This window comes from Euleptes europaea, chromosome 1 (assembly GCF_029931775.1).
Source record: "Euleptes europaea isolate rEulEur1 chromosome 1, rEulEur1.hap1, whole genome shotgun sequence".
In the NCBI taxonomy this organism is placed as follows: Eukaryota; Metazoa; Chordata; class Lepidosauria; order Squamata; family Sphaerodactylidae; genus Euleptes; species Euleptes europaea.
The window spans coordinates 60,402,476-60,427,546 of NC_079312.1; the positions used below are offsets into that span (position 1 = coordinate 60,402,476).

The 25,071-nt window shown below is 40.8% G+C and overlaps 1 protein-coding gene across 2 annotated transcripts in view; it reads left to right on the top strand.

Annotated features, from left to right (window-relative positions):
• ARHGEF3 (Rho guanine nucleotide exchange factor 3) overlaps positions 1–25,071 on the top strand; it is a 126,942-nt gene that overhangs the window by 25,557 nt on the left and 76,314 nt on the right. For both annotated transcript variants that reach the window (XM_056862687.1, XM_056862702.1), the window contains one exon: positions 19,628–19,690. In XM_056862687.1, coding sequence (XP_056718665.1) covers positions 19,628–19,690 — 63 coding nt within the window. The remainder of the gene's footprint in view (positions 1–19,627; positions 19,691–25,071) is intronic.

Consider the following 25,071-nt stretch of genomic DNA (forward strand, 5'->3'; position numbering starts at 1 on the left):
CTATTGATGTTATAAATGAGCAAATGGCCCGTGGCAGGAAAAAGGTTCCCCACCCCTGCAGTACAGGGACAACTTTATACTGTTACAGGATACCTTCTGTTCCTGGCTCCTTGTGCTCCTTGGTGACTTTGCTGCTCCTGCTCTTACCTTGTGTTAGAACTTAGCCTGATCAGAGGGCTCCTTGCTTGAGAACAACTCATAGCAGACTGAATACTGAGGTCGATGGTTGCAATAAACATTTATTTTGTCGAAGGCTTTCACGGTCAGAGTTCATTGGTTCTTGTAGGTTATCCGGGCTGTGTAACCGTGGTCTTGGAATTTTCTTTCCTGACGTTTCGCCAGCAACTGTGGCAGGCATCTTCAGAGTAGTAACACTGAAGGACGGTGTCTCTCAGTGTCAAGTGTGTAGGAAGAGTAATATATAGTCAGAAAGGGGTTGGGTTTGAGCTGAGTCATTGTCCTGCAAAAGTAATGTGCTAGTCATTGTCCTGTAAGTATCAAGATAATGTGCTAATGACGGTGTGGTATGTTAATATGGAACCACTGTATCCTGAAGTGATCTGTTAATGTGTGAAGTCCAAAGCTAATCTGCATGGCTATTGTTGACTATAGTCTTTGTTAGTCTGGAGGTTTTTTAGGACAGGAAGCCAAGACTTATTCATTCTTAAACTCTCTTCTTTTCTGTTAAAGTTGTGCTGAACTTTAACAGAAAATAAATTTTGTTAAATAAATAAAATAAATTATTGGGGTTGTGAGATGCCCTCATGGGGATGAGGGAGGTTGAAATCCTCCTCCTCTCCCTCATACAGAACTATTTGTCGACACAAGTTTACCATTGGAATTCAGAGTTATAGAGTCATTCTTGGAGGTTGTTTAAAATTGCCTTTAATAGATAAGTGAACCTTGATGCTGCTATTTGCCCTTATTAGTACAATTCTTGACACTGGCTACCTTATACTTTGTGAGGTCCTAAATGCTTCTACTAGGTGCTGGATTTGTTTATATGAATAGGCCACTGAAATTGTTAACCACAATCATTACGTGGATTTTTTTTCTGAAACAGGAGGGTTTATCTTAGCAAGTAGATAAAGATGCTATCAAACACATTGTGTGATGTTTATGTAACAGATGGTAAGATTTCTCAACACCTCAGAAACACAGGTTAATCAGTGCGTTATATGAACGTATGGTGTAGAATTTAATCTAAATTAAATTCATTATTGTGGATCTTACTATTTAAAAGTATTTTAGTACAAAGCATTGCACAAAACAGTTTTTTAGATACAGTTTAATCCTTAATAGAGTTACACCCGTCTAAGCCCATTGACTTCAGTGGACTTAGAAGGGCTTAATGCTGCTTAGGATGGCACAGTTCATTTATCTGCATTAACATCCTTGTCTGGAGTATAATGCTCATTCAGGGCAGCTATTCTGAACAGTGTCAAATAACAGGAGGTCAGTGTTGGAATAACTGGTTGACCAGCATGCCAATCATAAGGCATGTGTTGCAGCAGGTAGCATTTTAGAAGAGGCATTCTATCATCATTGTAAGAAAGGAAGGATGTCTGTAAGATGCTGGCTTCCACCTGCAGCTTTTCTGCGAGTATTTGTATTTTTAAAAGTAGTTTAATATTTTAGAAAAATCTACATCCAGGTTAATCACAGGCAAGCTGTCTCTTATAACTTTTGGTTATTGCTATGGCCGCATAACACTTATATTTGAACAGTATCTTCTTACTTTGAGGTGGAGGGCATCTTGGAGACAGATGGGTGATTCTTTTCAGGTGCTAAGATCAGGCGGGAACTAATTGATTTTCCACTTCCTGCTCCCTGCCTGGAATCGCCCTCTGACTCCAGTTTCCTTCCTGCCTCACTAAGGGAAGGCAGCCACAGAGGTTGCTCTGTAGCAACTTTACCTTCACGAGAAAAGGAATAGTCTCCTACTCCAGCCCTTCAGCAGGGAAAAACTCAGATGGTTATTTCCATCTGTAGGGTTGCCAGCTCCGGGTTGGGAAATTTTGGGGGTGGATCCTGAGGAGGGCAGGGTTTGGAGAGTGGAGGGACTTCAATGCCGTAGAGTCCAATTGCCCAAGCAGCCATTTTCTCTAGGGGAACTGATCTCTGTTGCCTGGAGGTCAGTTGTAATAGTGGGAGATCTCCAGCCACCACCTGAAGGTTGGCAACCATATTCATCTGAGTGTAGGTCCCCCCCCCCCGAAGACCTAACTATGTGTTATACTTTTCCAGGCTTCTCTTTAGGTCTGGTTGACAGTTGAGGTCTGGGAGTTGCATGATTGGAAGTCAATTCCAGCTGTACATTGGTTGATGTTGTACCGGGATTTCCCCTGTACTATTTCCCCAACAATTCCCAACCTGAAACAGTTCCAGAGAGCTGCTGTTTGTTCCATTGGTAAGATTAACCTGCAATACAAGTGCAGCTTATTAGTACATGTAAAGATATCAAGAGTATAAATAGCAGCTCCTTGAGGCCATTTAGGCCAGGAAAATAGCAAGGGGGGAGGAGTAATTCCCCTCTCTGTGCATGTTGGAGATCCTCTATCCAACTGGACCTAGCAAAACTATGACCTTTAATTTCTTTCAATACTTTTCTCCAAAAACTTTTATTCGTAGAACAATTCCACCAATTCCACCAATTCTGCTCTTTGCTCACCACACTTCTAACAATTATAAATATCCGTGCTTTTTAATTATGTAGTCTGCTTTGAGCCTTGGTTAGCAAGGCAAACTGTACATGAAGAAATAAATAACATGTAGTTAGGCCTTGAGGATTCTGGTCACTACAGATCCACAGTATTGATACATTTGCATGTTGAGCTCAAAAAATAGGTTTTAGAGTTCACATGGCAACGTTGTTCCAAACTGCTGTGTTGAACTAGTGGTTCTCAGCCTTTTGCATCTTACGTTCCAGCAATCACTCTGTCAAAGAACTTGGGTCTTACCATGATAGAAACAAAAAGCCCACATGATAGAAACAAAAACATAACATTTATGTTTTTACAGGCCTCCTGTTATTATAGTTATCATTTACGGTAAGTTTTAAGGACATACAAATAGTAGTATTGTTGGGAGTACATTTTATTGTTTTACCTTTAAAACACACACACACACAAACACACACACACACACAATAATTCCATTGTGTGTGTGTAAAGTGCCTTCAAATTGCAGCTGACCTACGGCAACCCCTCACAGGTTTTTCAAGGCAAATGAGAAGCAGAGGTGGTTTGCCATTGCCTTCATCTGAAAAGTTTTCCTTGGTGGTCACCCATTCAAGTACCAATCCAGCTTAGCTTCTGAGATCTGATGTGATCAGGCTGTACCATACTATCTTTCCTCCCAATAATTCCATTATTAGTTTAAAATTACAATAATACTACTGAGTATCCCATCAGTTAGCCTCTGAATATAAAGTTTACTGCTTACCATAGCTGTAAAACACACAAATAATAAATTAAAAATTTCAGCTTTATTTATTTAGAGAATTCTGTTTAACTGTAAAAGGGAAATTGCAAGCGTTTGGGGCCTATTTCAGATTTCTTCAACCCCTTCCCAGTTTCCCAAACTGAAACGGATCCCTTACCTAGCGTTGCCAGCTCTGGGTTGGGCAATTCCTGGAGATTTGGGGTGGAGTCAGGTAAGGGTGGGGTTTATTGAGTGGAGGGACTCCAGTGGGTATAATGCCATAGAATCCACCCTCCAAATGGAATGGATCTCTGAGTCTGGAGATCAGTTGAAATTCCAGAAGATCTTCAGGCCCCACCTGGAGGTGGGGAACCCTGCCCTTATTCCATGTTGATGTTCGCATATTAAAGGAAAACTGGCAGTGAAAATGTGCTCAGATTGAAGGGTGAAACACTGTCTTTTCCTCCCCATGTTTCCTGTATCCGAATCAGTGCCATGCATGCTTGGAGTAACGAAGTTAGGTGATCTTCATCATACTTGTTTTAGCTCTACAGTCACCCACCCAATCAACCAGCTAAAGGTTTTTGCATGATGTATCACAGCAACCTTTCTGTAAGTAATACAGTTGGTTTGAATAATTTGTTCTGCTCAAGCTATTTTTAAAATGTTTAATACTGTGTTTGAAAAATAATTATCAGTTTTGACCTCAAAGGCAGTCTTAGGTCAAATCTGAAAAGGCTGTGTTTTGAGTAACTAAATGTGCACCCTTTTGCATTAAACCCCACAGTCCACAGTGACTCATGCTTTGTTGTTTTCCTTTTTTACTGCACTGAAGTCTGCTCAGTGGATGCAATCTGCATGAGCATTGTTTCTAAAAGGGTTTCCTGTTAGGGTACAGCTATGTCTGTTCTACCTTCTATAACAAACTAGGAGCGACAAGCTTTGGCATGTGCAAACATGATCTTTATAGTAGCTTACAGAGCATAATCAAACACAGTCGTTCACCAGCGACTCATTTTATGAACTCTAATTATAGGTGTTGATTAAATAATTTTCAAGTGTTGAGAAGTTTGCAGAACATAAATATAGATTAAAATTTGAAAACTAATTAGGAATAGAGGAGAGTTTCCAGTTACAGCTAAAACTTAACATTCAAGTTCACAAAATGCCCAACCAAGAGCTTTTCTAAAATCTGTAATGTCTTTATGATTAAATGGAGTGTAATTTGTTGTAAAACTGTTCATATAGAAAAGGGGCTAGTATTTTTTTCTCAATGCATATCTGTTGTGTGTGCTTAGATATGTATCTCAGGGTTCTCCTTTTTATGGAGCGGGCAGAAGTGTTGTATATAAATAAAATAAGTTAATGTTTACTTTAATGTGGTTATTTGGGTGTGGTGCTGTGGCAGTTTGAATTGTGATCAGAATCTCACTTCAGCTTTATACTTAAGTGATTTTGGGACCTCATATAAGAAAGACCACATGGAACTACTCCATGGGGTTCTGGTATGGATAACTGAGAATATGTATGTGAAACACTCTGATCACTAACCTGCTGTACAAATCTAAGTAATATTTTCAGTTTGTTTCAGTATGAAGAAACCTGCATTTTGTGAAAGATACGGAATTGTATAGGCTCAGGGTAATCATGGAGTTATTCTAGTGGTTTAAAATTAAACTTTAAAAACAAGACAGTCTATAATTCCATAGTGTAATACCAGTCTTGAGTTCTCTTAAACTGGGCAGGTTGAAAATGTAAGCCAAGTAATGTCTTTCCAGTATGCTCCTGACCGACACTCCTGATGTTCATTGGATGCTGCTAAAAGCTCTTCAGCTAGACAGCTCTGTTATCATAGGTGTGGTTGTTGTTAAAAGTAAAAATATTCCAGCATCTGTTGTAAAACTGTCATTTCCTTGCTATTCTGCATGCAAAAGATAATTAAAATTTATAAGCAGCATAAAAAAGATAAACCGAGTTGTTACCCACCCTCTGAAACAAAATGCCATGCTGTTATATTACAATTTCCCATTGTTAATTATAGTCTGGGACAGGGTGTTGCTGTATGGTCCTGCTGCCAGTTCTTTGTTCAGCAACAAATGAACTTGACCTCTCTTCAGTTTCACTTACACTGAAATGGAATGAAGTTTGGTTGGTGCCTTCTTTCCTTGTTTACAATGTTGGGGCACTGGATGTTCAGATAATTCGGTGATTTTGGGTTATGCCTCATACAAAGGTTAGCTGGTAAGAATTTTGTGTGAATAGTTTCTCTCATGGAGCAACGTGAGAAGTTGTTTTTTTTTTTAAAGGTTTTCACATTCATACCAAAATAAATGTTTAGAGTTTAGTCCTTGATTTTTCCCAGAGAGTGTGTATATGTTAGGGTTTTGATGTACTGTGGCTCCTGAGCATCTGAGGGTATTTGAGTACCCCCCCCTTACTCCAGCTTGTGTTAGCAAATGCTAATTTGAATTTCTAGAGGTAACTCAAAGCTATTCTGTTATATTCTGAACTAAAGCTCATGTAGGGTTATTATGTGGACATGTTTTCTGATAAGTTGCATCTAATTATTTAGTACTTAGAAAGTTCTATGCTGGTAAATTTAGAACTGATATTGATCTTCTTAAAGCCGTCTATCAGCTCAGGTATTAGAGCAATCCTGTAGAATATGCATTTGGAGCTACTGCACACTTCCACACATCTGGCTTACTTATACAAATAACTGTTTATGTGAGTGTTCTAATTAAGGAAGGCAAAGATGCCTCCGGGGTCCGCCGATGAAACGAGGGCACAATAGTGGTGGCAGCGCAGGGGTTAAACCAGTAGGACATACCTGGCTTGAGAGCTGCTATACTGGATGCAGATGGCTGGTGTGTGTGGCAGTGGCCCTGAAAGGTGAGGGCATGCCCTTGGGCTGATGGGGATGGTGCTGGAGAGGAAGCGAGGGGCCACGCCTTTACAACGATTGGGGAGGGATTTAAAGGCAGTCATGTTCAGGAGCTGAGAGGTGGAGGCTGAGGTGAGCATAACATGCAAGGGGCTATGAGAGGGCCCCAGGTGGATGGTGCAGGGAGTGAATTAAATCCCCTGCATTGGAGGAGACAGTAAGAGCAATTCTTGATAATAAAACAGTGTTGATCAGACCTGGAGCCCTGTGCCTTTCTTGGTGGGACATGGAGTCCCAACCCCTTCCCAGTTCCTGCGAGCACCCACGCTCCCTTCTTTCCCCTCTGGGCCGAAGGTTACAAGTTATTTTGAGACCCCTTCTTCCACATAAGACCCAGTAAAAATTGAATAAATTACATATTAATAAAATTATACATCAATACCTGTTCTGTTCAAGTTTTAATTTGAAGAGTTTGAATCAACTTTGAGTGTGGCAATTCTTGGATTACAGACTAAACTAACTTAAGCAATAGTTATGGTTCATATTGTAGGATTATGTTGATAAAATACAATTGCAATTGTACCTTTATGGGCAGGTACCTAGCATTATGGAATTATGTGATGAAGAAATTTGATTTCTGACAATATGAAAGAGGATCTCCTTCCGGGGTAGGCAATCCATGCATGACAAACAGGGGCATGCCAGCCCAGTTTGACTGGCATGCCAGACTGCATCTCTTCTCACGAAGCTGAGGTGAACCCCCAGGTCCGGACGGTCTCCCTGCTGAGCTGTTTAAGGAATTTTCAGATTGGTGGGCCCCACTTCTCGCCAAATTATTTACCTCCATTGATTTATATGGTATTCTCCCTAACTCCTGGTTAAATTCAATCATAATTCCTATTTATAAGAAAGGTGACCCAACCCTACCTGAAAATTTCCATCCCATTAGCCTTTTATCAATCTTAGGCAAACTGTATGCGAAGCACTTGGAGCAGCGTCTCCTTAGATGGGTAAAGGACAATGCCATCGTCGGCCCTGAGCAAATTGGCTTCTCCAAAAATAAATCAACTTTGGATCATTGTTTGATCCTGGCCACTCTTGCAGAAAAGTACATGAAACTGGGCAGTAAGAAACTCTACGTCGCCTTTATTGACTTAAAGACTGCATTTGACTCAACAGAGACATTCTCAACAGAGACATTCTCAACAGAGACATTCTCAGGTCTAAGCTGTCGAGTTTAGGAATCGATCTGCGTCTTTTATTCCTTTTAAAGAAACTACATTCATCCACAATGAGCCAAGTTAAATTTTCCTCAAACAGCAGCCTCACTGATAAAATTCCATTAAATAAAGGTGTGAAGCAAGGTTGCATTCTTGCTCCCCTTCTTTTTAATTTGTTTCTGTCAGACTTGGCTTGTTTTTTAGACCCTATCAATGGACATCCGCCAAAATTAGGTGGGAAAACAATCCCTATCTTATTATATGCCGATGATACTGCCATTTTATCCTATACCAAAATTGGACTCAAACTCTATTTAGTGGCTTTTGAGAAATATTGCCAGCTAAATTTCCTCAAAATAAATTATTCTAAGTTCAATGTTTTAGTCTTTTCTAAGAAGTGGTTGCCTTCCAGCTGGCGCATTGGGAAGGCCAAAATCCAACAGGTTAAGAGTTTCAAATATCTGGGCATTTCTTTTAATTATAACTGTAAATGGGTAGTACACAGAAGTAGAATCACTAAATTAGGGAAAATATCTGTGAGTCAATTGAAGTCCTTTTTCTTTTATAAGGGCAACCAAATTTTACCCCAGGTCTTGTATGGTATCCCTATCTGGGTAAATGCTTTTAATCGCGATTTAGAATCTCTTCAAGCCAATTTTTTTAGACAGATTCTGGGTTTCCCTCGTTGTGTGTCCTATTACGCAATCATCTCTGAACTAGGCCAAAACTTGTGCGAAACCAAGGCCTGGTTATTAACTGTTCGTTACTGGCTTAAATTATATTTTAGAGCGGAGCACAGTTCTCTTTTATCTCTATTATTAAAAGAACTTCATAATACATCCTGGGACAACTTGATATTGACTAAAATAAGATCAATCGGAGTCTCTCTTGACAACTTGGTTCCATTTACAGAGGCGCACATTTTTAAAATAATCAAACATCGTCTTTTAGATATAGAGTTTCAATGGTTGCATCCTACTCAACCTTTTGTCTGCTCCTCAGCAATGTTGTGCCTTTTGAATAAAACAGACAGTATTCCCCATTATTTTTATAATTTGGATATACCTACTCTCCGTAGAGCTTTCTCTCTTGCCAGGGTCAATGCCTTCCCATCTAGGATACTGTATGGAAGGTTCCATCAAATCCCAATCCAAGAACGTACTTGCCCCTGTAATTCAAATTCCTTGGATACAATTGAACATATTCTATGTGATTGCCTTCTATACAAAACACCTCGTAGAAAATGGTTAAAAAACTGGTTACACCCCAAGTTTTACCTGTCTAATAAAGTTAACTGTCAATTTCTAATGAATGATTCAGCTCCAGAGGTTACTGTGGATGTCACCAATTTTTAGTAGAAGTGTTAAATGTCCAAAAACTTACAACCTCTGATATCTGATGTTACTGGCTATGATTTTATCTTATCAGTTTTAAGATTTATGACCATTGTTCGTATCAATTGTAACAATTTATATGCCATTAAAGGATTATGAATGAATGAATGAAGCTGAATGCAGGCCGTGCCCCTGGGATCCACAGAGTGGGAGTAAGTGATGGGTGTGGCTTATGCTGGTTGTTCCTTCATAGGCCTTTGCAACCACCAGCTGGGTTTAAGACGAGCCCCTGAAGTGCTAGAAGCATTGCTGGGACTTATTTTGCTGCCAGTATGTCTGGCCAAATACAACCTTTGTATCTCCTTCCCCTTTTCTGTTTGTTGGTGCACTAACATCTTCACAGGTAGACATTGCTCTTCTTTTTGGCACTCAGGGCAAACATTCTTTACCCTGAGCTACTTTGGCTGTAATCCTAAAAACACTGTCCTGGGAGTAAGCCCACTGAATAAAATGAAATAGCGTGGTGTAGTGGTTAAGAGCGGTGGACTCTAATCTGGAGAACCGGGTTTGATTCTCCACTCCTCCACATGAAGCCAGCTGGGTGACCTTGGGCTAGTCACAGTTCTCTTTGAGCTGTCTCAGCCTCACCTACCTCACAAAGTGTCTGCTGTGGGGAGAGGAAGGGAAAGAGATTGTAAGCTGCTTTGAGACTCCTTAAAAGGTAGAGAAAGTCAGCATATAAAACCCAACTCTTCATCTTCTTCTTCTAAGTAGATCTGCTTAGGATTGCTCCCTGTATTACCTTTTTTAGGAAGCATTTTTTAAAATATAGTTAGTTCCTTTTGTCTGTGTGTTCAGTTTTTGTTGAAAAATAGACCCACCCCTCTCGTGTAGGAATCCTGGGTGTGGTAGGGATTAGCTCTCCTTGTACATCAGTTTTTGTTTATAATATACCCCCATCCCCTTGCTTTGAAGATCCTGAAAAACATGGAAAAACTAACCCTCATGAACACACCTCTCTGTGCTCACTCATGAGAAAGTTAATTGTTCTTACAAAACAGGGATGCTTTCTTTATGTGTTTGAAATTTGGCAGGTAGGAGGATCTCTTGGGTTGGAGGAGAATCCTTGAGAATTCCATTCAAACTGAATGGGGAGGGGGCATTTTGCAACCAGGAATGCATTTCTCAATGAAACCATTGGTAATAGATGGGGTTGTTTTTAATGGTTTGTTTTTATTTATTTATTCTACTGGCTTGGCTTGTTTTACTGACTTGTTTTATTGACTTGATTAGTTTTGTTTTAGTTATGAGTTTCCTCAAGCCAATCTGGAGAGGTGCCCCCAATGTTAAAATGTATACAGATATATTCTGACCCACCTAGGATGTTAGTATATGTCTGAATATGGCACACAAGAGGCTGATTCGAATTTACAACACATAGCCTGTTCTATGTCACTCTTATGGGGAAATGGTTGTCAGACTGACAGGGAGGTTTCAGGTTGAAACTTGGCAGGTGAAAAGGAAACGAATGAGGGAAACTTTGTATAACTATATGTAATAGATAGTTTGTCACAAGAATGCAGATGTTTTGTTTACAAGCAGGTGTTTGTAACTGTTGAGAGATCACTTGGTTGTCACTGCTTAGATAAATAGGCATAAGCTTATTTGACACAAAATTTCTAAAGATTCTAATTTTCCTTCTTTAACACTTGATAGAAATCACACCCTCCCTTACCTAGGAGCTGTTTCCCTCAGGGAAGGACTGATGGTTTCACTTCCCTCTTTCAGGATCTTCCTTGATCCTTCACTCTTCTCCTTCTCTACTCCTTCTTCTTTCCTTCCCAACTGCCACTTTCAACTGTCACATCCTCAGGTCAACAGTAGAACTCTTTTTGAACCTCATCAATCAGGGTTCACATACTGGTATAAGACATCTGCAGTTAGCTGTCCATCAAAAAATGAAATAACTATAATAAAGAATTTAAAAAACTTTAAAACTACAGCAACTTTTGTGGACATTTCTAATTACACTGTTGTCAGCTGTGACAGACCCCTTACTCTACTACCTAGCATTTGTTGTCCTGCACAGTTCCCTTACATATGGAGAAATAGTTCATTTCATTTTAAACTTCTGCTTTCCGATTCTGTTACACAGGGCTAAAAGGTTGGTTTCCTTTTTTTTGGGGGGGGGGAAATCAGAATTAGCATGAAAGAAACTTGGAGAAAACAATCTATGTTAAGTCTGTGCACAGTCTTTTGGAGGGAGACCAAGGGCTAGTTGTTTCACTTATGTCCTAGTCCTTTTTCTGATAACAGTGTTAACCAGCTTTAAGCCTTTTGCTTAATGCATAGAGGGAATGGTTCAGAGTAATTTATTAATCTTACTTGAAGAGAGGAGATATCAACTGGTGATGAACCACTTATTAGGCCTCTACAGTTTGTTCTGCTGGGTGATAGATGGAGGGAAAACTTGGCAGTATACTTGAAGTAGTTTTGTGTTGAAAGTATGAAAAGGTAACGTGCCTATGGATGCATTTCACACCACACAGGATAAAGTAGGCTGTACTCTTTCCCATGCACATAGCAGGCTGAAATGCCAGAGGAGAGGAGTCTGTTGCTCACAAAACAAGTTGTAAAGCTTCAGAAGTTGACTTTTTGTGTTGTCTGCCCCCTGGTAAAGCTAGTATTTTGTACTAGGTCTGATCGTTACACATTCAGCTTCAACTGGGAGCATCTCTTTGTTTGAAGGAAATATTCAGTGGTAATATGCCCTCTCCAAGGTGAAGCTTTAAAGCCCTCAAGCTTTCTTTCTAGTAAAATAAACTAGAGCTGGTGTGGGATTTGAAATTGAGAACTATAGCTCATCTTGGCTTCTAAGCCATTGCTCACTGCTCAGGAACAACCTACCCTAAGAAATTAGCCATTTGTCCCCATGAAGAAACATAAGCAAAGATCCACACACTCACCCATTCATTCCAATACCCAGGCGTGGATACAGACTTCCAAATATTTGCAGTTTCTTAGATCTCTACTACTGCTGTTTGGTTCTTCAGACAATTTACCTTGGTTGTATGAAGCCAGTGGGTGAGAAAACATTTTCACTGGGCAAACACCAGATTCCTAGTTTGTCGAATGCAGTGTTTCCCTAAATGTTACTTTCTGAGACACATCATCACCCGCCCCCACCCCCCAAAAAATTAAGTGCAACTCTTGTTCGTTTTCTCTGTAGAGGTTTCCACAAACTCCACTAAGAAACATTGCTTAAGGGTGACAAGATATGGCAAGTGGGTATGGATCAGGAATAAAAGTTCCTCAGTTTAATCATAAATGGTTTGTTGATGTGAGTATCAATCGATGGGAAATGGATGACCTGTTGACTTCCTTTTTGGCCTTAGATAAGTGTGCTACTATTTGTTTTTCCCTGGACATTTGCAGTGTGCAAAATTACAAAGAACTCGATTAATCTAAAGTTTTGAGGAACCAACTGAGTGTAGTCAAATTGAGGTAGGTCGTCTTGATTACTGCCTCTACATGTAAAGCAAAGTGACCATTGTGAGAGGAAATAAGGATGCTTCAGATTAAAGTCTAAGAAAATATCTAAGAACAATTCAGCAAAGGAATAAGCTTCCTGAGTCTGTATAGAATTGGGGATTCTCAAGGATCAATCTCTGCCATCTAATAGGTACCCTTTGTATGTGTGGTGGCAAGACTAGAAACTTTCAAGATTCTCTTCTTGATGCTTGGGAAAAACACATTAAAACAATTAACTACAAAAATTGTTCTCCACTTTCCTAGATCATAGGTATTGTATAAACAAATTCTTACCATATGTTTATATATTGTGGAAAGTGTTCTTCTTTACAAAAAAACAACTTCTGTAAATATGGTTGCCAGCTGGAAACCATTTGGGGTACAGAGACTGAAGAAATAACATCATACAGTTTTTACCATAGAGATTGGGGGAATACCTAGAGCATCATATGACTCCGTGATGTCACGTCTACGTGATGTCATAGTCCCAGTTTCGCTCCCGCTGCTCCGTTGAGAAGGAATTGGAGGTTGCCCCAGCGGGCAGCCTGATAAGTGTACCTTAAGGTCATTGACTAAATATATTCTTGTGATGTAGGTTTTCCTTTTTTTAATAAAAATCTGAGTTAATAGACAAGGGTAAGACAAGCAGATCTAACACCTGGGGTCTCTGAACTGTGATTAAGAGATTAAGAGTAGGCTGGGTAGATTCCCTACTCTCCAAGGGTGGTTGATTATTTTTACCAGGGTAGAATGGGCATGGTTGCTAGCATATGATGCAGATTTGAACCTCCTTAGGTAATCAGGGCAAGACTGAGTCTTCCTTGCACATCATTTCCAGGGCCAATGCACAGATTTCTTTGTTGTGGCAGTTTGCAGTATATGCTTAACAGGGTTTGCTATGGTGAATAAATGATGTGTGAAAGGGAGATGCCATCTGTTTCCAAATGCTCACAGACACTAGATAGACAAGCTACTAATACAGTAATGAAGAAGATGCTTTATGTATGCAGAAGACTACCAAATTAATATCTCTTCTTGTCCCTTTGTTTGCATTAATTCTGTTCATAAAAGACTAGTCACCAGACTGAAGTGAATGTGTTTTCCATTGTGGAGATTACATAAAGAAACTGCAGTGCCAAGAAATCTGATTTTGGCTGCAATCCTGAAGGGGGGGCGACGAAGCTCCTTAGGAGCCGGTGTGATCCTGCGCTGGCGTAAGTGCCCCTTAACCTGGGATAAGTGGCATTTACGCTGTCTCGGGGGCAAACACACCGGTATCGGGGAGCCTTGGAGCTGTGCCAGCCCGTGCAGCCATGCTGGTAGCCCATGGCAACATGGAGGGGATGTTCCTGGGGGCGGAGCTGTTTTTAGGCAGCTTCCTAAACCCTTTCACCCTGGAAATGCCCCCTTGCACTGTGGCGTTGCCACACCACCTTTTTTGGTGGTGTAGCTTCACTATTTTCCTGCTTTTATTTTTTAAATACCTTTTATTTTATTTTCGGCAGCCGGGAAGTCCCTCTGGAGGCAGCGTGGCTGCACTGCTCCCGGCTACTGCCTGACTGCCCCCCCCTTTAGGAAGGGCCTGTATGAAGAGCTGACTAGCCTGTTTGACTTTCTTACATTGTAGCATCCCAACTTTCAATATTTTCCTTAAAGAAAATAGTTCATTTTAATGAGAACTCTGATCATTGACATTTAATTTCCCCCCCTTAAAGGCAAACACAGACTCCATTGCTAAAAGGTAATTATACCGGTACGAGATGTGTATTTAGAATACTCCAGGCCACAGTAATTTTGCACCTGTTAGTGAAACCTACAGGCAATGGCTTAAATTTTGCATTTGGAAGATGCAGGTTGCTTCTTCAGCACTATTTTGTTAGCTACTGCTTTTCTGTCATTACTAAGTGAGAAAGTTACAAGATCTGGATAGCTGTGCATATCTCACTTCTGATAGATGGCTCGTTGCCACTTCCTGTCATGCACTATGGCTGAGCAGGGAGGAGTTGTTGCAGAAAGAAACCGAAGGGGAAATGTAGGGCCTCGCTATGATTTACAGATAGCTGTTAAAGGTACACTAGAATGATGTGCTCTTGATATCTGAGTGCAGAGCACACATGCAGCAGTACCTCATGGGGTGGTGCTGCTTTTTTGTGCATCAGGTAAGTTGGTTTTTTTGTGACACTTTTGTGTAGTGGCTTTTGCTGTGCAAAAAGTTTTTAACAGGTCTATCCTGATCAAAAGTGTAGGCTCCAGAATGGTCAAGATATAGAACAGTTTCCCCAACTAAGTGAGCTGACTTTAGTGGATTTAGAATGGTATAACTCTGCTTAGGACTGCACGGTTAAATGCTTTGGTTTCTACAGTCCTCACAGAGATATTAATGTATTTTCGGATGACTGTTATTTCCTGCATTCTCGTCAAAACTCTTCATTTTTTGTTGCAGGCATGACATGAGGGCCATATAGTGCAGTCCTTTACAGTATTGTTAGTCATGAATTATTCTCTGAATGGTTATGAGCACTACCTTTGTATAAGTGTGTTACTAAGCACCACATTCTCATAATGAGATCTGATATGTCTTCTTAGTCACTGTCTTCAGACAATTATTGAAAACTTTCCACCAAGCCTTTTGTGGTTGTAGCTCTGGTTGATGTCTGTGTGCCATTGGTGACTTCAGTTCTGTATGTTAGCATCTGTATTATTTTTATTGAAGTCTTGCATACATCTTATTTTGTTTGTGTGTGTCTATTTAGTTTTCATGCTATTATTGTAAGCTGCTTTGATAATATTAGAGCCAAAAGTGGGCTAAAGTCTACGTAAATAAAACTAAGGCTTTAGATTGAAGTCCTGGGAAAAAGAAGTTTAATTTATTATAGTTCCAAAGGTCCAGGCATACTACCTGATGGCTGCACAAAGAGAGTCTATTCAAATTCCTCATGTTTCTTAATAAACTTTATAGAAATAAGTTTCTTAGTAATTTATAATAACAGCTTAACTGTAGTATGTAGACTGCTATTTAGGCAAATAATGATAGAAAAAAGCGGATCCACTCAGTTTGTGAATTATTTTTGCTGTTCCCATATGCTTTTAAAATTTAAGCTAGTTGTCCGGCTAGACCTCATAATTGAAATACAAAAGGGGCATGTGTCTGTAAAATAAAATTTATAATACTGAAGCAGTATTCAGTAATGGGGAAAGAATTCCCACCCCCATAATTTCTGAATCAGAAATCAGGAAACAGATTTTAACAACTATAGCCATCTGCTGTAGTCCAGGGCTTTTCCTTGCCATCCAGAAAAAGGGAAGGAAGAAGGTTAAATAAAGAATACCAGTTCTCAAACAAGCTTCTCTGTGCATCCCATACAAGTACACCCATTTCCTGTTAAGATTGTCATGTGATTTTCATTGTTCATTTTAATCCCATGTTTAAGATAGTTGTCCTTATAGACCTCATAATGGAAATATAAAATGGGTATGTTTCTGTAAAATAAAAATTCAAGTTAATTTCAAAAGTTTGGATAACAAAATAGTCTATTGTTTTGGTTTATATTATTCTGACTAACATAATCTTTTTATTACAATTTAAGTTGAGTCATTTTTCATATTCAGTTGGAAACTAAAGTATGAATTAGTCTACTTAGGGGAGTATAACCTGTTATAGATTGTGTATTTCAATTATAAGGTCTAGACGGACAACTAGCTTAAATTTTAAAAGCATATGAGAACAGCAAAAATAATTCACAAACTGAGTGGATCCGCTTTTTCTATCATTATTTGCCTAAATAGCAGTCTACATACTACAGTGTAATGGTTAACCAGCATAATGGTTCCAGATAGGTGTACAGTTCTTGTTTCTCTAAAGTTCCTTAAAGATATTTAGCCACAAAGGCTTATTTTTCTCAACTGCCACTTCAGCTAATAACTTCCATGTTGGTTCTGAGTAGCACATAAGAACTTCTAACATCTGTCATGAAGAAGAATGACAGCCCCTTGGGGATAGGCCTGAGTGGAAGAGCCTCTGTTTTGCATGCAGAAGGTCCCAGGTTCAATTTCCGACATCTCCAGTTAAAAGGATCAGGCAGTAAGTAGCGTGAAGGACCTCTGCCTGAAATCCTGGAGAGCCACTACCATCTGAGTAGACAATACTGACCTTGATGGACCAATGGTCCAAGATGCTGCCTTGAAAAGACCTATACAGCTTGGGGCCAGCATACCTTAAGGACTGTCTACTTCCAAATGAACCTAACTGACCACTACTGTCATCTTTGAAGGCCCTTCTTTGGGTGCACCTGCCATCTGATGCAATCCAAGAAAGGCACTTCTTGGTTGTGGCAGCAAATGAGGAAATAATTGCTGGTGTATGTTTAAACGGAGTGATTCTGTTATTTGTGATTGTGATTTATATAATTGATATAAGGCATGACATGTGGAGTGCACAAGTGTTTGTGCAGATGAGACCCTGGGGGATATAACCGCAAAGGTGAGTGGATGTGAGAACCATGTGAATGTAAGAGTGAGAACCATGTGAATGTAATGAGCATAACAGGATAGGAGGCCCAGCCATTGATTTGGGATCTGATCTGTACTATAGTTTTGTGGCAGGTTATTTTGTGTCCGTTTTGTCCCTTTTGGACACACACCTTTGTGCTTTGGGCTGAGTCATGCTTCTGTGTATAATTGTTGTAGTGGTAGTAGCAAACTCCAGTTTGCCTACTTCACAGGAAATTTGAGCTTGATTCTAACACCTCTGATAACAGAAGCTTCAATCACTCTCTGCTTGATAGAGGAGGAGGGAGTATGCAAGCAAGTGAACAAACTGCATTTGCACCTGTCATGGGAAAGGAGGTTTGTCACTGTCTGAATATGACCTTTGTCTCTTAGCTTCCACTTTGGGGGGCAATTGTTAAACAGATGGTCACTTTGAGCCTTTAGTTGACTATAACCTGCTGGTCTATCTTCTAACCTAAGCATGGAATTAAAATAACACTTGGTGGTGGTGGAAAATGTTGTCAAGTCACAGCTGACTTATGGCGACCCCATAGGGTTTTCAAGGCAAGAGTTATTTGGAGATGGCTAGCTATTGCCTGCCTCCTCATGGACTGAAAGAGTTCTGAGAGGACTGTGGCTGGTCCAGGATCATGCAGCAGGCTTCATGTGGAAGAGTGGGGAATCAAACCTGGTTTTCCAGATTCGTGTCCCTCGTTCTTTTTTATATATATAATTTTTTATTAATTTTTATAACAAAACATAAAAAACAAACAAATACAATGAAATTAACATAATAAAAAATACAAAAAGCAAAAGCAAAATACAGAAGGGTATCTATATATCTTAATTATTACATTCATGATTGCTTGATTATAAAATTCAAAAAAGATACCCCTTCCCCCTCCACCCACCTAAAAAAGTGACCCTTCACCCAACTTCCGAAGAAGTGTCTAAACAGTATTTATTATACCTAATAACACAAAAATATAATATTACTAAAACTAGTTTCTATAACTCGTTAATTAATACTGTAAAATCCATTTTTGCCAAATTATCCCAATATGAGGTGGCCTTAGACCATGTTTTTTTAAATTCTTCCATATCTTTTCCATGTAGGAATTCCGTTAATTTGGCCATCCTCATATACATCCAGTCAATGATTGACGGTTTATTCGCTTGCTTCCAAACTTTAGCTATCACAATTCTTGCAGCAGCAAAACTATATTGGCAAATGACCCTATCATTATTACTCATATTTTTTGGAGGAATTCCCAATAAACAAAATACTGACTTCCTTTTTACTCTACCATTAATCAAGTTATTCGTTTCCCTCAGTACTTTTTTCCAAAAGCTTTTAATTTTTTTGCATAACCACCATACATGCATATATGTACCTCTTTCCTTTCCACATTTCCAGCATAATCCCATATCCTCTATTTATTTTGGATATCATCACTGGGGTTATATACCATCTATAAAACATTTTATATAGGTTTTCTCTAATTTCATTGGTTATTGTAAATTTAAATTCTCTCTTCCATAACTTTCCCCAAATTTCCAAATCAATATTAAATCCTAACTCCTTCATCCATTTAATCATAACTGGTTTAATTCTTTCTTATTCTAAGTTAGTTGCAATTAATAATTTATACATTCTACCTATCAATCCTTTATTTCCTTTTATTAATATTTTCTCTAATTCAGATTTACTTTTATTAAATCCAAACTGATTATCTTTATTAAATATATCCGTTAACCTATAATACAGAAACCAATCCTTTATTTCAAGTTCTTCCCTGCTTTTTACAACCCATTTTCCATCTTTCCATTCAATAATATTTCTATAGATATCCAATTCTAAATTTAGATGTATTCCGCTTCTCATATGAGCTTCTACTGGATTAACCCATCCCGGAGTCTTATTTTCTAAAATCCTTCTATACTTTTTCCAAATTTGAAATAATCCAGCTCTAATAATATGAATATTAAACTCTTTATTTACCTTTTCCTTCTCATACCATAAATATGCATGCCATCCAAAGTGTAAATTATAACCCTCGTATCCCTCGTTCTTAACCACTACACCACGCTGGCTCTTATGTATGTACAAATTGGTATGCGTTGAGGTAAAAATGTCAGAAGTGGTGGACTCTGTGTTGTTGGAATCTAAGAGAGAATTCTTGGGTTCATAGAAGCAAACTCACTAAAAACATCACAGTGCTGTAGCTGTGAAAAAGGCCTTCATCACGTTGCATTGTTTCTGTGATAAAAAATTTTTGAACTACATTCCTGTCAACAATTGTAACCTTTCCACTTGTGAAGGGTATTTATACATTTTTCTGACGTCACTCAAATATAATGGATTCTCCTTCACTGTAAAGTAACAAGAACAAAATGTTTTGAAGATTGATTGCTGTTTGTGATAAAATTTATGTACCCATTTAGAATACTATGTAGTTAGTTCTAAAATTACAATTTGTTACAAAGAAGGCTGTTATAAGTCACAACTAATAGCTTGCACTGAGTTTGCAATCTCTGAAAATGTAAGCAGCTAAATTTTAATGTGGTTTTCATTCCTTGGTTTTTTTAATATGCTCCTTCTGTCATAAAATAAATCTAAAACCTTTGTCTATAAAGAAGACAGCCAATGGGATACAGAACACTTAGGGTTGCTTCCTTACTGTAGAGTTTTAATATTTTATCTTACTACTTTTATCTTTTGCTAAATTGTTTGGTTTTTGTTACAGAAAAAACGCAAGCAAAATGCCCAGGATGAAGATTCAATCAGCATCTGCAGCTTTGACTCGAGTGTGAGTAATTATTCCATTGTTTAAACAGAATGTTGAACCTGTTGGGTTGCTAAAATTGGAAATGCTGAGCATTTCAGCATCAAACTGCTTGTGCTTGGCATAAAATACCTTCTATTTTGCATATAGAAATATTGCTGACATCGACTGAAAAGTTTCTACTTGTAAAGCATGTTTTATGTAAAGGAAGGTGGTGTTAACGGAATATTATTATTACATGAGCTTCTGTTGACATATATCAGGCTTAAAACTCTGCATGGGACCCCAATCATTAAACAATGCAGAAACCCTTTCCTGGGCCTCATTTGATTTTGCCCAATGATGAGTTAGACTAGTAGTGTTTAACACCTTAGTTTGCCCTAATTCGGAGTGAGGCCTTTATCAAGTTTGGTCAGCTGTGCTAGAGTTTCTGATCTAGTGGCTAAAAACCAGGTACTCAAAAGTACTGATTCCAGAGGATACAAATATATACACCTGGTTATAGCGGATATAATGATAGTAGTGATAATGCTAGATAAGACTTGCATTAAGTAAAGCAGGGGAGGAGCTGTGCCTCAGTGGAAGCACCTCAGCTTGGCATGCAAAAGGTCTCAGATTCAATCCCTAGCATTTCCAGTTAAAAGGACCAGGCAGTAGGTGATGTCTCCTTGGTTCCAGTCTCCTTGGTTCTCACAATTGGACAAAGTGATTCCATCTTAATTACCAAGGCAGGGGAGAGGTGAAGTGTACCTCCACATCACTCTTGAGAAAGTGGGATTATACTTTTAAAAACATGGGTGGTGGAAAGTGCCATCAAGTCTCAGCTGATATATAATGAGTGACCCCATAGGGTTTTCAAGGCAAGAGATGTTCGGAGGTGGTTTGAAATTGGCTGTCTCTGCTTAGCAACCCTGGAAGGCCTTAGTGGTCTCCAGTCCAAGAACTAACCAGGTCAACACTGCTTAGCTTCTGAGATCTGATGAGATCGGGCTAGCCTGGGCCACCCAGGTCAGGATAAATAGTTAATTAGTATGATTGTACTAATTATATATTAATTTCACTTATATCAGTGGTGGTTAGCAGACAGAGAAGTTATGTAGTATTTTTAGGCTCATTCATAAATAATTCTCTGGCCACTCAGTTGTTTGAGTTTACCCAATAACAAGTATGTGTGCAGGAATTCCAACCTCTGGGTAAGGCCTGGAAATTTCCCACCATTACACTTGATCTCCAGACTACAGGGTTCAGTTCCCTTGGAGAAAAGGGCTATTTTAGAGGGTGAACTCTATGGCATTGTATCTTGTTGAAGTCTCTCCCTCCCCAAATCCCGCTCTTCCCAGGCGGCACCCCCAACTCTCCAGGAATTTCCCAATGCGGTGTTTGCAACCCTCAGTGCAAACTAGTAAGTACAATGCAACTAGATTTTGAGTTTATTTTCATGTAAGCTCTTCAATATAAGCTCTTTGATAACCAAAGCCAATAAGAGACATTTAAATACATAAATGGGGCACAGCCCAGCTGAATTTTTAAGCTTAAAAATTCTGAACTTAAGACTGCTGAATTGATTAAAGAATTCCACTTGGAAAACAACAGACGAGAAGGGAAGAGAAGCGCCCACCATTTTTGCTGCTTTAATGCTGTGCCACAGCTTCTGTTTTTTTGGGGGAGGGGAAGATTACAAAAGTTTGTTAAAACAAAAGCAAAGTAAGATTCAAGATTCTCCTACCTTTCCCCGGGCTCAATCCTGTGGGTTCGCTGGACTGCCTGTCCGGGTTTTTTCTAAGATGGTTTGTGGATGCTGTCCTCCTTATGCTGGAAAATGTATTAGAACTATCCTAGACTACTACAAAACATATAGTGGGTTGCTAAAACTTTGCAGTTGGTAATCTGTTTTTGCATTTTATTCAAGAACTGTTTCAGCTTTAAAGCTGTTATATAGTAGTATTGCATAGCAGTTAAAAAGACAACAGACAGTTTGTTTATTAGCAACTGTCATTTTACTTTGTATCGTCTAGCTGTTAAACATTAGGATTGTTTGTCAACATTTGTTTGACTAGTTCACTTAAAAAAATTTCGTGCATATTTTTGGAGTTTTAACATTCTCAGAAGTAAAAACTAGTGGACTGGTGCCACAAATACCAGGTCCTTTGTTACATCACAGTACTCAGTGTCAGTCAAAAAGAACATAAATCAGGATACTGACTACTTTAATCTGGTAAACAATTAACTTTTTTTAATGATGAAAGATGATGGATTATTATTAAACTCTTTATAGCTTTCTTCATACAATGAATAATTCTTGTTGCAGATGGGTGGATCCATTTCCAGTTAGCATATGTATCTGTCCACACTTCATGTTTAAAAATAGAATTGTAACATATAATGCATCATAGCCGTGCCAGCGAGTCTACTTTTCATAATAGTCTGTCATGAAGAGAGAGTTTCCTGTCAGTCTTTTACAGGATGCACTCAAGCGTTGTTCATGGCCTTTCTAGTTCTGAACAATAAAGATAGTACTGAGACATCAATTTTTTTTAAAAACAATTGATCTTAGGGTGTGTTGTAGAGAGAGAAGCAGAACTTTTAACTCATTGGGTAAGCCTTATGGGAAGTCGTGTGAATGGGATATGCATTTGCAAATGGTGGCCCCTAGTTTGAATGTGCTGTAGATAATCTTGGAAGATGTACAGAATATATGATGCCTCTCTTTTTCTGATAGTGCTGAGAACACAAAACTATACATACACTCTTTCAAATAAATGCCACACCCTCTGCATTTGAGGCTCCACAACACAGAATAAAAAACAAAGAGACAGTAAACTTGATTCTGAACATTCAAGCAAACCTTCTTTTAAAGTTATGTCCAACTTTATCCCACTTTTGTCCTTATAGGCCGTTAATGCATGGCTGGGATGTCATTGGTTTGTCCCTGGTATGCCTCAGGCTTTTCCATTCTGCATTCCATTCAAAAAATAGAACTCATGGAAGAGAGCCTGCCGAGGGGGTGGCACCTGCTCCTCTCGCCCGCAAGAGCAGCAGCACCAGCCACCCCAAACAGCACAACGCTAATCCACTCACCAGTCAAGAAACACTACTAATCCACTCATCAGGGAAGCACTACTCCACTTTTTCTATGCGCAAAGAAGGGGCACCGGAAGGAGCCGCCGGTCTGCTTCCGCCCCCCGCCCCGCCGCCGCCCTGGCCACTTCTCCACTTCCCTGGCAGTGAGGTTCCTTGCACTCCTCCACCCTGCTGGCCCCTGGATTGGAAGTGTCCCAGAGGCGGGTGGAGGTGGCTGGAACTGTGTGGTGGCAAGGAGAAAGCCTGCCGAGGGGGTGGTGAAAAGGAGTGCCAGAAGGAAGGGGGAGTCGACCCGCTTGCTGAAACGCACCAGCAAGCACTCCAAATTACAGCGAATCTTTCTTTTAAAGCGGAAAAAAACTGGGATTGGAAAACCAGGTGAAGTTTCTCAATGGGAGTGGGTTGGTCCCGCAGGAGGGATAGGTCCATGTGTTTGGACATGTCAGGAGCAGGCCATGAGGATGGTATGTGGTAGTGTTGTGGTGCTGCTTCCAGGTGCTGTTGTGTTCTGTCCAAGGCCAGTCTAAGCCCCGTGTTTAGTCTTCATAGCTTCCCATACAGTGGGAATCGCCGAGTGCTCCTTCCTGCCTGTTGGAGGAGGGGGGGTTGCCTGGGTAATCGGTTATCTCCTTTTGCTCTCCCATATATGCTATGTGCCTTGCCTTTGACCTTTACTAATGTCCTTTTGAATACGGCTTCTGAAACCTGTCGATTCTAACCAATAAAACTGCTTTCGTGGATTTGCCGTCTGCTGAAATCTGTTTATGGGTTTGCCGCAGGGCTACAGCTTACATTAGGACACTAGTCTTATCCTTACTTGCTGACCTTGGCTGGAGCCCTGGAGGGTTCGCCTAGACACTCGTCTCCTCGGTTTGGGGAGCAGGACGAGCTCCCCGAGGACCCCGACTTTCTGCGTGCCGTCTTGGAGGAGGCACAGCAGACTTACGCGGAGTCCACCCGGCTGGTTGGGCTGGTGATTGATCAGTGGCGTTGCCTGGCAGCGGCGACCCCCTGGAGGACTCAGGACATTAATCTACGTGCCCACAACGATCTTTTGGGGCTAGATACTTTGCTGGAGGAGGCCCGGTTGGCGCAAGAGGACTTTGCTCTCATAACTTGGTTGTTGGCTGAGCTTGCGCTCCGTGGGACGCAACAGGAGTTGGCGGCCCCAATTCAGGGGCCTGAGTTCTGTTTCCCAATGGCGGGGGCTCAGGGGGGAGATGTTCCGCAAACTGTTCCGGATCCCGCCCTATGCCGCCGGGAAGCACAGAACGCGGCCACCAGGACAGTCCTGGTTGTTGTGGATTTCACTCCGGCGACGGCAGCCAACATCGAGAAGATACTAACTCCTGAATTCGGTCCTGCCTCTGCGGATCTGGCCCAACAGGTCCAACCGCTGTTGGGCCAGCACAAGGAAATCCAAATGCTCTTGGAGCAAGTCGCCGAACCAATTGTGATGGCTGCCGCTGCCTCCAAACTCGAGGCGGACCGAGCGCTTGCTGACCGGAGGCGGGTGGAGGAGCAACTGTTGGCGGATGCAGCTGCCGCTCGGGCGCGGGAGACGGCAGGAACTGGAGCGCGGTTGAAAGTTAGCAGGGGACTGGACTGGTCTTTCCCCTAGTTTTCTTTGGGCTCCCTGGAACCTGGCCTGCCCCGGGAAGTGGCGCGCAGACAACGGCTCACCTTTGCTCCTGATGTGCAAGTGTATTCGGAGGAGGAGGACTTGTATGCAGAGGAGAGCGACTGGAATACTAACTACCGAGTCAGCCAAGCCCGACGGACTGGAGGGGCTGAGGAGGAGATCTATGCCTTGAGGTTTCAAAACCGAGAGCTGTTGGATCGTATGGCCCGTATGCAGGACCAAATGGACGTGTTGATGTGTGAGTACGGTCGCCTAAAGCGAGGCTCAAGGGGCGCCTGCGCAGGCCCCGGTCCCAGGCCAACAACCCCCGAGCCAGCAGCCTCTGATGCAGCTGGCTCCAGGGCAACCTCCGGCGCATCCGCCTTTGGGGCAGCCGGCCCCGGTGCAACCAACTCCTGGGCAGCTGGCCCCTGGTCACCACCGGCACCACCACCAGTGGGACTGGTCCAGCCTGTGGTCCCGGTTGTGCAGTGGAAGCAACCCCATTTGCGAGTGACATTTGATTGCTCCGTGGACACTTTGCCCTGTTTCCTACACCAAGTGGACAGTTACATGAGAAAACAAGGGCATTCCTTTCCCACGGAAGACAGCCGAGTAAGATTCATTTCCTCACTTTTGACTGGAAAAGCTGCAGAATGGATGGTCCTCCAGTTTGATACCCGGGCCCGTTCCATACAGTCGC